The 14481-nt window shown below is 36.5% G+C and overlaps 1 protein-coding gene across 1 annotated transcript in view; it reads left to right on the top strand.

Moving 5' to 3' along the window:
- The window catches only part of IFIH1 (interferon induced with helicase C domain 1), a 53512-nt gene extending 39904 nt beyond the window's left edge, over positions 1-13608 (top strand). Inside the window, exons 8-16 of the mRNA NM_001100194.1 lie at positions 487-603; positions 3068-3191; positions 3720-3992; positions 4364-4623; positions 6945-7094; positions 9081-9242; positions 12360-12550; positions 13231-13324; positions 13429-13608. Of these exons, the coding sequence (NP_001093664.1) occupies positions 487-603; positions 3068-3191; positions 3720-3992; positions 4364-4623; positions 6945-7094; positions 9081-9242; positions 12360-12550; positions 13231-13324; positions 13429-13608 (1551 nt within the window). The remainder of the gene's footprint in view (positions 1-486; positions 604-3067; positions 3192-3719; positions 3993-4363; positions 4624-6944; positions 7095-9080; positions 9243-12359; positions 12551-13230; positions 13325-13428) is intronic.
- The last annotated feature ends 873 nt before the right edge of the window (positions 13609-14481 follow it).

The following is a 14481-nucleotide window of genomic DNA, read 5'->3' as shown; positions in this document are numbered from 1 at the left end:
TGGTTAGAACATATAATTTATTACTAGTATTAAGGATTAACTGCAATTCAAATTCAGGCACATGGGCTTCAGCTGCTCCTAGCTTTGTAGTATCCTCTTTTATGTGTGGAAGAAAGTGATAATATGATCCATGGATATCAAGATGACCTTTAAAATGCATCATGTAATATGGTTATCTCATAACCATTCTTGCTGATCTCTGCAATTTGCTGTATTCTCTCCACATCGTTTTTTTCAGCTGGAAAGTGAAATTTAAGGAATGTAAATAAATATATTTCTTTCTGGAATTTTCTGCCAACCCAATTTCAAAGCATCTTTTTACTCTATCAGGGTAGATTTTGTTGGCTAATCAGATCCACAGTAAGGCAATATTAAAATGCTATATTTAGCAAATTGTGCTACCTATTTCTTACATGAGAAAGATTTCTGCATTGAGTTAATTGAAAGGGAAAAGTATTTGAATATCAAAACCTGTCTCTTTTCCAGATATGTGCCAATCTTGATGCATTTACCATTAAAACTGTGAAAAAAAATATTAATCAACTTAAAGACCAAATAAAGGAGCCATGCAAAAAGTTTGTAATCGCAGATGACACCAGAGAAGTATGTGCTTAAGATTTTATATTTATTTACTTGATGACATCATACCTAACTGCAAAGGTCATTTTACAGTGAGCATCCAAAGAATATTATTTTAAAATTTTAGCAAAGAGTTACAGTTTTATTAAATTTTATTGATATTAGGCAGCAAGGCACTGCTGTGAATTCACTGTTCAAATCTTTTAGTTTTCTGAACTAGATGAAGAGTAGCTCAATAACTGGTTGATGGTTGATATATATGAACTGTGGGGTGGGAAGGATTGTGAAGCTAGAGGGGTTAACATAGTTTCTCTTATTCTTTTTACTTTCTTGGTGAATTCCAGTATTTGTTTCTTGACATTGAACAGAGCCATTTTTTGCTACCAGATTACAGTTGGTGGTGATAATGAGAATCCTACCTAATTGGCATATTTACCTTCTTAAGAAAATACTTATGGTAAAGAAGTGAAATATTTACTTTAATGGTGTTTTTGGAATAAGTATCTTCACTGATTATAAAAACCAACTTAGAGTCAGTTTGGACATTATGACTAGTACATTATGTCAATACATTCTTTTGCAAAATATAAAAAGTAGGATAAATTTTAGCTTTACTTACTTGATAATAAATTTAAGCTCTGTGTACTTGAGGTTCTGAAAATCTACCTCATAAGAATGTTGGATATGAAATATGCACAATAGATAACATTGTGCTTGAAATGTAGTAGGCGCTGAACTGAGGTTAGCAATCAACCTCCATAGATCTTTTTTTTTTTTTTGAAATTCTGAAAAAAGAGTGCTCTCTATTCCAGCTGAACTAGCACATTTAAAAAAAAAAAAAAATTTGTATTACAGGATTTCCCATCCTGGTGCAGTAGAAACGAATCTCAGTAGGAACCATGAGGTTGCTGGTTTGATCCCTGGCCTTGCTCAGTGGGTTAAGGGTCCAGCGTTGCCATGAGCTGTGGTGTAGGTCACAGATGCAGCTTGGATCTGGCATTGCTGTGGCTGTGGTGTAGGCCAGCAGCTACAGCTCCGATTTGATCCCTAGCCTGGGAATCTCCATATGCCATGGGTGTGGCCCTAAAAGACAAAAAATAAATAAATAAATTATTAGAGTATAGTTGACTTCATTTTGTTTGTTTGTTTTGTTTTGTTTTTTGCCAGCTGCCTGGTGTCATGTGGAGTTCCCAGGCTAGGGATCAGATCTGAACTGCAATCTTTAACCCACTGTGCTGGGCCAAAGATCAAACCTGAACTCTGGTGTTTCAGAGACACTGCCGATCCCATTGCCCCACAGCAGGAACTTCAGAGCTAGTGCATTGAATATACTTTATTTTTCTTCAGTTTTTGTTATTTATCCAGTTTTGCTTGATAAGTTTAAATGTTTCTACTCCAAATAATTTTTAAAAATCCACAAAATCCTCAATGTATATTTAAAAGAATTTACCATCTTACTTTTTACCTTAAGTTTTAGTGTACTTTTTTTTTGTTTGTTTGTTTTTGTCTTTTGTCTTTTTGTTGTTGTTGTTGCTATTTCTTGGGCCGCTCCCGCGGCATATGGAGGTTCCCAGGCTAGGGGTTGAATCGGAGCTGTAGCCACCGGCCTACTCCAGAGCCACAGCAACGCGGGATCCGAGCCGCGTCTGCAACCTACACCACAGCTCACGGCAACGCCGGATCGTTAACCCACTGAGCAAGGGCAGGGACCGAACCAGCAACCTCATGGTTCCTAGTTGGATTCGTTAACCACTGTGCCACGACGGGAACTCCTTAGTGTACTTTTAATTGAAGTATATAACATGCACACAAAAAAGTGCAAATGCTTAAGTGTACAGACTGCTGAATTTTCATAAACTGAACACATCCATATAACCAAAATCCAGAACAAGAGAAACAATGTTGTCACAATCCCCAAAACTTCTCATTCTCCTCTTCAGTAACCCGCCTCTTAGGGTAACTGCTGTCCTGACTTCTAGCACCAGAGGTGGGTTTTGACAGCTTCTGAATTTTCTATAAATGAAATCCTGTAGTATGTACTCTTCTGTGTCTGGCTTTTTTCAAAACCCTACCTTTAAACTTTTAATTTTGGTAGAAATAATACTGAAACCAGTTCTTCAAAAAGAAATGCTTCTTAAATTAGACTGCAGGCTTTCTGAGTAGTTGGGGCACTACTTTAATATATGTTTTTAAATTTACTATTAGCATTCAAGGTATGTATCATTCAGTAATTTTATTTTCGTAAAATATTTAAAATGGAAATTCCAGCAGGAATACCTGGTGTTGGTGTGGTGTGGCTTAAGGGTGGAGGCAAAAGGGAAGCTGATAAAAATCAGTGTACAGGGAGGTGATCAGAGTAACTTGTTACTTTTGTCTAGACAATGATCCTAAATCAGATTTATTTCAATATAAAAATTGTTTTAACAGATATAATGTTATTCATTTAACAATATAAATATGTAAGAATAAATGTATAATTTATTTTTAGGATCTGTTTAAAGATAGACTTCTAGAAATAATGACAAACATTCAAACTTTTTGCCAAATTAGTCCTATGTCGGATTTTGGAACTCAACCCTATGAACAATGGCTCATTCAAATGGAAAAAAAAGGTAATTTGGGTTTTGCCCTAACACTTAATTTATCCCATGTTTATGCCAAGATTCCAGATCACATATTCCTAAGCACACTGAGAAGCAAATGCAGTAGCAAATGGAATATCTGTGTTCTAAGCAGCACACGGATAAACATGTTCTAATTCCTTATCTAAGGAAGAGACACCAATTCGTCCATTTTCTTGTTATCTCCAGAGTCTTTCACTTACTATATATTTAAAATATTAAGATAAATATTGACATCTCTGTCTCCAAACTGCAAACTCAACTAGTTTTTTGTGCCATTCCTCTGAGTAAGCATGAATCAAGTACATGTTTTTGCTGACATGGAGCATAAGTAGCAAGTCTAGGAGTCAGAAAACTTGCCCCCTTTAGTGCTTATGGCACATTTTAAGCCTTAACTTGCTCGCTCATTTCAAAAACAAGGTGAAGCCTATTTTTGACTCATTATCATCAACACATTCAACCCCACAGCACAGTTTGGGAGAGGGTTCTATTATTATTTCATAATATATTCTTTCATAGCTGCAAGAGACGGAAATCGCAAAGATCGTGTTTGTGCAGAACATTTGAAAAAGTACAATGAGGCTCTACAAATTAATGATACAATCCGAAGGATTGATGCCTATAATCACCTTAAAACTTTCTACAATGATGAGAAAGAAAAGAAGTTTGAAGTCCTGGAAGATGACAGTGATGACAATGGAGATGATAGTGATAACGATGAAGATGAGAATGATGAAAAGAAACCTTCAAAACTGGATGAATCAGATATATTTCTCATGACTTTATTTTTGAGTAAGAATCATTGTAACACTTTTGCATGATCTCATGTGTTAACCTCTTTGGCATGAACCTCCTGCTTCCTAAGAGCTCTCCAAAGCACCCTCTTAAAATAATCTTTCATATTGAAAGAAGAAATCCCACTCATATTGTAGCTATTTCTAATTGATGGGATCAGGCTAATCATGAGTTGTATAATGATAATTAATCATTTGGTCATCTGGTTTTATTGTCAAGATGACTGCAAAAAAATGTATTTTAAAAACTAGCCTGATTATTAGATGTGGCACAAGATTAACTCTAGATGAATACCTTAGTACATCATTCTACAAAATCCTTCAGTGTAATTATTCACGTATTTTACTAATTTCAAATATTTCTTAAAGGAAACAAGAAAATATTGAAGAAGCTGGCTGAAAACCCAGAATATGAAAATGAAAAGCTGACCAAATTAAGAAACACCATAATGGAACATTTTACAAGGACTGAGGAATCAGCACGAGGAATAATTTTCACAAAAACACGACAGAGTGCATATGCCCTTTCCCAGTGGATTACTGACAATAAAAAATTTGCAGAAGTAGGAGTCAAAGCCCACCATCTGATTGGAGCTGGACACAGCAGTGAGTTCAAGCCCATGACACAGGTGTAAACGTCTTTTTGGATTTTTTTTTCTTATGTTTATTTCTCTTCCCAGATTAGTTGTAGTCCTTTCTTTTCATCAGTCTTCTCACCAACCTATGACTACTTTAATGGAATGAAATATTTGTTCTTGAAAGTACATGTGAGTTTAATAGCAGTCTAAGCTGTGGTATTTGGTAGGCTAAGCGTTGTTCTAGGAATAATTTTTTTCCCACATTCTTAGAGGAGCTTTTTAAATTGAGTTTCCTTTGCAAAAATGACTGACACTTAAACTTTTAGTAATAAAATGTGAAAACAGTTACAATATAATATCAAGTGGAAAAGTCAAATTCCCACAAGAATGTGTGCATTATAATTAGAACTATGTAAAATATGTTTGCATAGGATGAGATCTTTAAGGGAACTTGGAATAATTAAGACATTGATGTGTTAGAGATTTGGGACTATAAGAGATTCTCTTTTCCTTTTTAAGATTTTGTTTTGTTTTGTTTTCAATTCATTATACCACTTATGTGTACAGTGAAAAATACTTGGGAAAGAAAAAGGCGCTCAGCACTCACAGACATTATAAGCATAGGTAAAACAATGGCTTGTTAGAGTAAAATGTACTTCTGAAGTCATATTTGTCTTTTTTTAATTAAAAATATTCTTATTTTTTTTTTTAATTTTATGGCTGCTCCCATGGCATGAGGAAGTTCCTGGGCCAGAGATTGAATTGGAGCTGCAGCTTTGACTTAAACTATCCCATCATTGCTGGATCTTTTAACCCACTGTTTGGGGCCGAGGAGCAAACCAGCACCTCTGCCAAGACCCGAGACACTACAGTTGGATTTTTAACCCACTGCTCCATGATGGGCTTGAGGCTTTTGAGCCTTGCTGGACAAGGGGACCCTTAAGTTCTGATAGCTCATCATCATTTGGTCCAATGGAGCAAATTAAATCTGTTTTAATGTTTGCTGAAAAGAAGTTATTTTGAAATTGTCCACCATAACTCTTGATATGCTCCCTACATATACTTAAGTGAAAGATACCTCTAACATTTATGCCAGGGAAAGAAAGCACTGTTTTCTTTAGGTATGGAGTTTACTTCTTTCTTTATAGTGTCAACTGGTTTACTTAGCATGTTTCCCTTTTTGCCTTAGCTTCTAGGTAACTCACAGATGAAATTGAAGTTCATTCTCTCAGCTTCCATGTTAACCCTTACAGTAACATACCTATATGCTCTTTCTCTCTTGGTACTGTTTTTAAGTTTCTATTCTATTAACTTTACCATTAGGACTTTGATTTATATGGATTCAGCTCCTCTTTGAAAAAAGGTGAGAACAAATGGAAAGTGTGCATTCAAGCTGCTTATCCATTTCAGACTTGGTGGCGGCATGCCAAAATATAGAACACACCCCCTTCCTCATTCACCACATCCTTACCTTGTGAGTTTTCAATGGAAACGTTGAAAGAGGAGTCAGACATATTTGGGATGTGATGTGTGCACCAAAGGCCTCTGGACCAACACATTTGATAAGAAATAAAACTACCCTGGCCACATCAAGCTAGGATCATGCTCACTCATTCCTCCTCTGTGAGGTCAGAGTGCGTATTTAATTTCTTTACCCATATTAACTTTGAAAATTCAGATCTTTCACTTAAATGTAGCTGTTTTAATTATTTTTAATAACTTATTCTTTCATTTTATTTATATCTTCCCTTTGAACAGATAATACATTTACCTCTTTCAAAATTAATAAGGGATAGGGCACAGTCCTCCAGCCTTCCACTTCCCCTTCTTGGAGACAGCCAATGTCTTCAGTCTCTTCCAGGAATATAATTTTTTTTCTTTCGCTTGAATGACTTTTAAAGTAACCAAATGCAGTATACAGTGTATATTTTCTCTGTGACTCAAAATTCGACTATTTTTAAAAGTGCCACTGCATCTTATTCCCTATTAAAGATTCTGAAATCAGTGTAGTGAAAAGCAAAGTCCATTTTGGTTTCTCATTGCTGTATCCTCTTCTCAACTGAAAGCATCTCCTCCTGTCTTTTCTCCAAGTCACCCATCAATTTATTTCTTTGGCATAAAGGATGGCTTTCCCACCTCCAGACTGGAGGATGGAAATATTTTGTTATTGTGTGGTAATCCCAGATTGGAAATCAAATGTTGTCTCACCATCATGTCTTTGTTCAATGCCAAAAACAGATGGCAGCAAATCCATGTATGATCTAATCCTTTGATTTACACTGACCAGTTGCAATTTAGTATTTCATTTCCTAATTAGAAGATTTTAATGTGTTTAGCATTACGACATTTAATTTATTAAAATGTTTCTACAGAATGAACAAAGAGAAGTCATTAGTAAATTTCGCACGGGAAAAATAAATCTGCTTATCGCTACCACGGTGGCAGAAGAAGGTCTGGATATTAAAGAGTGTAATATCGTTATTCGATATGGTCTCGTCACTAATGAAATAGCCATGGTCCAGGTACATTCAAATGCCTCAAATATGTTAATTTTTGACTTTCTGTTCTTGTTTTATTTTCTTTTAGTAAAACAGCACACAGTTCTAAAAATATGTCCATTTTCCTATGAAAAGGGGAATAAATATGTATACAAATATGTCCACAAATATTGAATTATTACGTAGTCCACTTGAATCAAATAAAATGTTATATATAAATTATGCCCAAATAAAAAATAAATGATAAACAGCTATGCAAAACTGCTTTTTATATTGTTTTGTTTTGTTTTGCTTTTTAGGGCTGCACCTGTGGCATATGGAGGTTCCCAGGCTAGGGGTCAAATTGGAGCTGCAACTGCCAGCCTATGCCACAGCCACAGCAATGCCAGATCCAAGACCTGTCTGAGACCTACAGCAACACCAAATCCTTAACCCACTGACTGAGGCCAGGAATAGAACCTGAATCCTCATGGATACTAGTTGGGTTTGTAATCCGCTGAGCCACAATGGGAACTCCTGCCTTTTATGTTGTTATTTAATTCATATTACAACCAGATATCTATTATATTTTTTAGACCACTCTTCTTTGATTGTTATTTCTGTGTCCTAAGACTTTTTGGGAACATGACATTTAACTCATTACTAAGAATTAAAATAAGCCTCCTTATTTCTAGGATGTCTGTGAAGTGGCATCTGGACCCCAAATCTGAAGCACAGTGCCCCAAAAATGTCTGACAAAGTAACAATACACTGAACCCTAGGGAGCCATGCTGTTTTGCACTTTCCTTTTTTTTTTTTTGCTTTTTTTGGGGGGCCGCACCCAAAGCATATGGAGGGTCCCAGGCTAGCGGTCAAATCGGAGCTACAGCTGCCGGCCTGTGCCACAGCCACAGCAGTGCTGAATCCAAGCCGCGTCTGCAACCTACACCATAGTTTATGGCAATGCCGGATCCTTAACCCACTGAGCAAGGCCAGGGATCAACCCTGCACCCTCATGGATACTACTCAGGTTTGTTAATTACTGAGCCACAAAGGGAACTCCCACTTTCCTTTTTATTCTTTCAACTTTTCTCTATGTTTGAAATTTTTTATAATAAAATATTGGAGGGGAGCAGACACATCTATGCAAAAAAAGAAAAAAGTAGTGAATTGTCCCATTTTTTATTAAATTTCACTTTATCTCTTACCCACACTATTGTTAATAATAATTGTTACCTTTTATTGAGTATGTATAAGATTTGTGCTAATTAATAGATATAATATTTTTCCTATAAAATGAACTGGAGTTTTTTTTAATACTTTAAATTTCATCTTTGAATGGAAGACAAGTCATGAAGACTAAGATAACCATACAGCCACCAAATTAAGAAGTACTTATATTTCAGGAGTTGATGTGTTTATTCAGTGCCTCATTAAGCAGAATAATATTTTTGAGGATCATATTATAGTTGATAGTTAGGTTACTGGAAAAAGCCGTAACATTTTCTGTTAGTCAAAATGTGCTTAAAAGAAGATAGAAATTTATCAGCATTTGAGCAGATTTTTAATGGAAAAATGTGCTCAATATTGAAGGTAGGATGCTGGGAACAGAGTGATATGCTCCACAGCCTTGGTGTCAAGGTCAGACATGCCTTCTTACCATTAGCCCTCCTACCAGGCACTGTGAATGGGGCTCCCCCAGCTCAAATCACTGATGGTGGTCCCCAGGGTTTAAGAAGGGGGCTCTGGGGAGCAGAAAGGCTGAATGGGATGGTCTTATGTTACCTAGGCTTCTGAGGGCTGATGTAGGGACCCAAGCAGCATCCCTCTAGAACAGTGTTTCTGCACCAAAGTGTGTTTTGAATTTCAGAAAGCCAGCTTGTAAAGAAAGAATAATAACTAACTTTACTGAGAATAGGGGGATCATTTGAAGACTGGGACACTGAACAATGAATATCATTCCAGGATAAAACCAGGAGAGTTCACAGCAAGGCATAGCCCTTCATTGACTCAATTTCTTTCTGTTCTCAGGCCCGTGGTCGAGCCAGAGCTGATGAGAGCACCTACGTCCTGGTTGCCCAAAGTGGCTCTGGAGTTATTGAACGTGAGACCGTTAATGATTTCCGAGAGAAAATGATGTATAAAGCTATAGACCGTGTTCAAAATATGAAACCAGAAGAGTATGCTCATAAGGTATTGTTTTGGGCCAACTCTAGATTTAGTTTTCACTTTAAAATGACTGCATGTGGTTGCCATTGATATCTCTGTGGCTAAGTCTCCAGACAGAAATTATAAGTTCCAGTTTGATGAGCTATGCTGAGTCCAAATTCACATAACAAGAATCAAGATCCATGGTGGGTAGAAATTGTCAGGGAGTGCTTCTCTACACTTTGATAAATTTAGGTTGTCCTGGATCCAGAAAGATGAGTGCGACTCACTTATTCAACCCAACCTGGTAATTTTGATCTGGTCTCATCTGTTGATACAGGCACAGCTGTTTTCATTCCAGAAACATTCATGAAGTACTTACTGTGTGACAGGCAACATTCTAGAAACAGAGCATAGTAGCAAACAGCACAGATAGATCTCTGTTGTATGAAACTCACATTCTAGTATGTACATGTCGAGATTTGAGGAGGAGAAACAATATATAGAAATAAAGCAAGAATTACATCATATGGAAAGCCATGCTAGAGAATTAGAACAGGACAATGTGAAAGAAGTCTCTAGATGGGCACTTTAGGTTGGGTGTTTGAGAAAGGCCTCTTGGAGGGAGAAACATTGACTAGCCCTGAATCATAAGAAAATACATCATATGTCATCTTATGCTGCATCTCAGTTTACTACTGTAGCGTCATTTGTGTTGTGAGAAGAACTCAGTGAAGGAAGAATGTATTTCTACAATATTTCAGGAAATCCCCCATACCACTGAATTAAAGACTGTAACTACTATAATAGCAAACAATCCATTTAGAAGAAAATTCACACCCTTGCATATGGGTGTGAATGTTAGTTTCTTAACATTGGAATTGGCTCTACCCTAAATAGAGTTTCACGAAAGGGATGCTTTCAAATTGGTGTGCATTGCTATAACCAACTCCAAGGTTTCCTGGCCAGGTTTCTACACGAATTTATATTTTAAAACCCCTTCAAATATAAGGCAAACCAAACATTTTGTGGTGTCAAAGCAAACATTTGTGGCCATATAGTACCACTGGAAAGTTATCACTTTACATTTAAAGTCCTAAATGAATAAATCAAGTGGGATGTTTTCAAAGATTGCTGTTTCAAGACCACTTTTAAAAGTCTCCTTTGCCTAAGAGACCTGCTATCCTAAAATTACTCCAGGTAGCAAACTCAGAGCAAGGATGGCAATGATGTGGGGTACTTGGCACCACTACTGTGTTCAGAGCCCCCAGCATACGTTGATACCAGGTTAGAGAACTCCTTTCTTCTGATTTAAGAACCCTTCTCAATGCAATGTTCAGGCCACCACTGATGAATGGTGAGAGGTGGCACATAAGGTGAGGTCTTTTTTCCAGGTCATACACTGAGTTTCTACATCACTGAAAACTTTTTCAAACAAATCAGATTTCAGGAGCAAGCTGAAGATAATTTTTTTCCCTGGCCTTGACCCTACAACTTATGACACATTATTGTACTTTATTTACACTTAGATGGATGATAGCTGTGCCTCCCATATATGTACTATGATTTCTTTTCTTTTTTGCCCCTCTAATTGTTTTATATTCTTTACTATTTTAGAGCTATTCTTTTGGTTTCTGGCATCCTGGTTACCTATCCAAACACTGACCTTGGTTTTGCTTTTCTTTCTGTCACACTCATAGGTGTTTCTTAATTGCCCACACGTATGGCATCCAATGCCAAATCATCTTTTCACCGACTCACTGAACCATAAATATCTTGCAAGAACAACCTAATTAAACTTTTAAAGAACAGAATATTCAATTCATTATATTGTTATAATTTACATAGGTAGTTAATCTTCATACTTATCTGATTAAACTGTGATTCTGCTCACAGGTTCACTTGCAAGGTTTTGTTCTCTCTCTCTCTCTCTTTTGTGTGTGTGTATGCGAAATATGGTTGCTTCAAATCAAGGCCTAAAACACAGAGCCAAGAGCCAAAGACGTGGGCCTTTCAGCTTTGTTCATCAGGCTGATAATTTACTTTTACTGTAAACTTCCCTTTGGTCTTTAAAAAAACAATGTCTTCCTCCACAGCTTAATATAAATTTGTCATCCCCGAGAGGTTTAGTTTGGAGGTAAATCATTTAAGAGGTAGGGCTTTCTACTGTGAAGATGTAAATGCATGAGAACTATCCAATCCCTATTTCAAGTTTTATATCTCTCATAAACTATATTGACTGTTATGAAATACATTGCTTCACTAGCCACAGAATCAGGAATATAAAATTTTAAGGGCTTATACTCTCACATAAAGTGTGTGGGCAACCTAGATCCACACAGTCAGTCACTCCATGACGTCATGAGAAAGCAAAAGCTCCTCTCTCTCTCTTCTCTGCCCTTTTATTATTTGGCTTTCATTCTTAAGGTCAAAACTTTTAGAACTTCAGCTGCCACGTGTTCACTTTAAGAAGGAAGGAAGAGGAAGATGGAAAAGGCAGAAGTGCAAATGCTAGCTATCTGATACTTAAGGGCCCTTTCTGGAAATTCCATTCAACATCTTCTTATGTCTCAGTGGCTTGGAAATGTAGTCATTTAGCTAGCATACTTACATAAAGGCTACTGAAGGAGAAACTAATAGTTTCTGTTATAAATCTATAAAGAGGAGATTGACTAAGCAAAGGGTCTGGAAATTATAATGTGTGAAGAAAAATGAAAGAAACTAGGGGTTTATCATTTATAAGAAATAACTAAAGCTGATGAAGGAACAGTGTTTAGTTCTTTAAAGAGACTCTATTTGGAAGAAAGATTAGACTTAATTTATGAGACAATTAAAACTAATGGAGGTGGAGGTTAGAAGGAGAAAGGGTTTTTTTTTTTGGTTTTTTTTTTTTTTAAGTAAATACTGCCAAAGACTTTCTCACAATTGGACTTTTCTAAAATAGAATGGGCTGTGCTTTGAACACTTGATGATTCCACATTTCTATGATTACAGGACAAGATTCCACACTAAATTCTTTGGGGGCCAGCCATCTCTTCATTACTTTTATTTCTAGATCATGGGTTAAGCGTATATGTTCACAACTATCTGAGATCTCTGGATTCCAGGAGACTTCAGTGAAAGTATGAAAAAAAAACATTGCATATTCTTTCCTCTGTGCAGATTTTGGAATTACAGATGCAAAGTATAATGGAAAAGAAAATGAAAATCAAGAGAAGTATTGCAAAGCAATGCAAGGACAACCCATCATTAATAAGTTTTCTATGCAAAAACTGCAGTGTGCTAGCCTGCTCTGGAGAAGATATCCACATAATTGAGAAGATGCACCATGTCAACATGACACCAGAGTTCAAGTAAGTCCAGGAAGACTCAATTTAAGTTTCTTTATAAGGGATGAAGGAGGATATATTGTAAATGTTCTTCCAAAACAGTACAAATGAGAGTCATTATTTTTCAGAACTTGCCTCCTTAGTCTCCGAATTATATACCTATTTCAAGTGTCCATTTTTCTTTTTAAAAATTAATTTAATTTTTGTCAGTTTAATTTAATTTTTGTTTTATACTTGAGTATAGTTGATTTACAATATTGTGTTAGGTTTCAGGTGTACAGCAAAGTGAATCAGTTATACCTATACATATATATCCATTCTTTCTCATAGTCATTTACTATAGAGGTTATTATAGAATATTATGTCCATTTTGCAAATATACTGCATAGGTAAAGGAGGGAAAAAGTGTAAGACCAAAGCCATTTTGATACAAGGCACATCTGTTTGTGTATGCTCATATTTGTTCTCAAATTCTTGAACAACTTAAGCCCAGTTAAAATAATTAGCAGAAAGAAGCTACAAAAGGCAGCACACCCTTTGAGAGGTGTATGTGAAAAGGGGGTATCTACTTAGAAATCTGACAAAAGAAATGAGCCTTAACGAATGTGTGTGGAGAAGTAGCAAATCCAGCAACATGTACCATCAGCCATATAGTGGTCCTGTATGAATTGTCAGGGATGATTCTGACTCCTTGATAATTTTAGGAACCTGTATATTGTGAGAGGAAACAAGGCACTGCAGACGAAGTTTGCTGACTATCAAACAAATGGCGAGATAATCTGCAAAAAATGTGGCCAAGTGAGTAAATTGTTGTGTGCTTAATTTTACTTTGACCAAAGGGAATTCTTAATTGAACATACGTTTTTTTTTTTTTTAATCTCACTCTCTCTTTTGTTTTCCAGGCTTGGGGAACGATGATGGTGCACAAAGGCTTAGATTTGCCTTGTCTCAAAATAAAGAATTATGTAGTGGCTTTCAAAAATAATTTATTTAAGAAACAATACAAAAAGTGGGTAGAATTACCCATCACATTTCCCGATCTTAACTATTCAGAATATTGTTTGTCTAGTGATGAGGACTGATGTTTGATTCCAGATTCTTTTAAAATATTATCAACTTGACCTTTCATAGGATTTTGATGACAATTTTCATTATACTACAGAACTGATGTAAGAATTAATAAAATCATCGCTTTATTCTGTGTTGAACTGTATGGAAGAAGACAATGTATTATGCTTTCCATTTCTATCTTGGTGGGCAGAGGTAAAGAAATGCTACCAGTAATACTCATTAGTGATTCTGGTACAGTGGAAAGAATACTGGGGCATAAATGAGGATCTGAGGTACTAATCTCAATCCTGTCACCAATTTTCAGAATAAAACGAATCAGTTCATCACTTTTTTTTTTTCTTTTTCCTCTCTTTTTCTTTTTTGGCCACCCCACAGCATATGGAGTTCCCGGGCCAGGAATAAGATCAGAGCCGCTGTTGTGACCCAAGCCACAGCTGTGGCAATACTAGATACCCCACCCACTGTGCCAGGCCAGGAAATTGAACCTGTGTCTCAGCACTCCCAAGATGCCATCAATTCTGTTGTACCACAGCGGGAACTCTGAAAATCAGTTTATCTTCTGAACCAGTCTCCTTATTGGTGAAATGGTTATAGTGTTATCTGTCTTTGCTTTTATTAGCTTTCTATTGCTCTAACGAATTACTGCAAATAGTGGCTTAAAACAACACTCATTTATTTTGCACATGTTCTGTAGGTCAGAGGTCTAGGCAAGGTTTCAGAAGGCTAAAGTCAAGGTGTCAGCCAGATGATGATCTCAACTGGATACACTGGGGGAAGAATCACTTCCAAGCTCTTTCAGGTTGTTGTCTGTTATCTCCTTGCAGCTAAAGACTTGGATTCCTGTTTCCTTGGTAGCTGTCAACTGGGAATCACTCTGAACCCCG

Source organism: Sus scrofa, chromosome 15 (assembly GCF_054392235.1).
Source record: "Sus scrofa isolate SSC_HxYL_T2T_F1_AM1 chromosome 15, Sscrofa_HxYL_maternal_Yorkshire_Landrace_v2.0, whole genome shotgun sequence".
Classification (NCBI taxonomy): domain Eukaryota; kingdom Metazoa; phylum Chordata; class Mammalia; order Artiodactyla; family Suidae; genus Sus; species Sus scrofa.
This window is presented reverse-complemented; position numbering and strand designations above follow the sequence as displayed.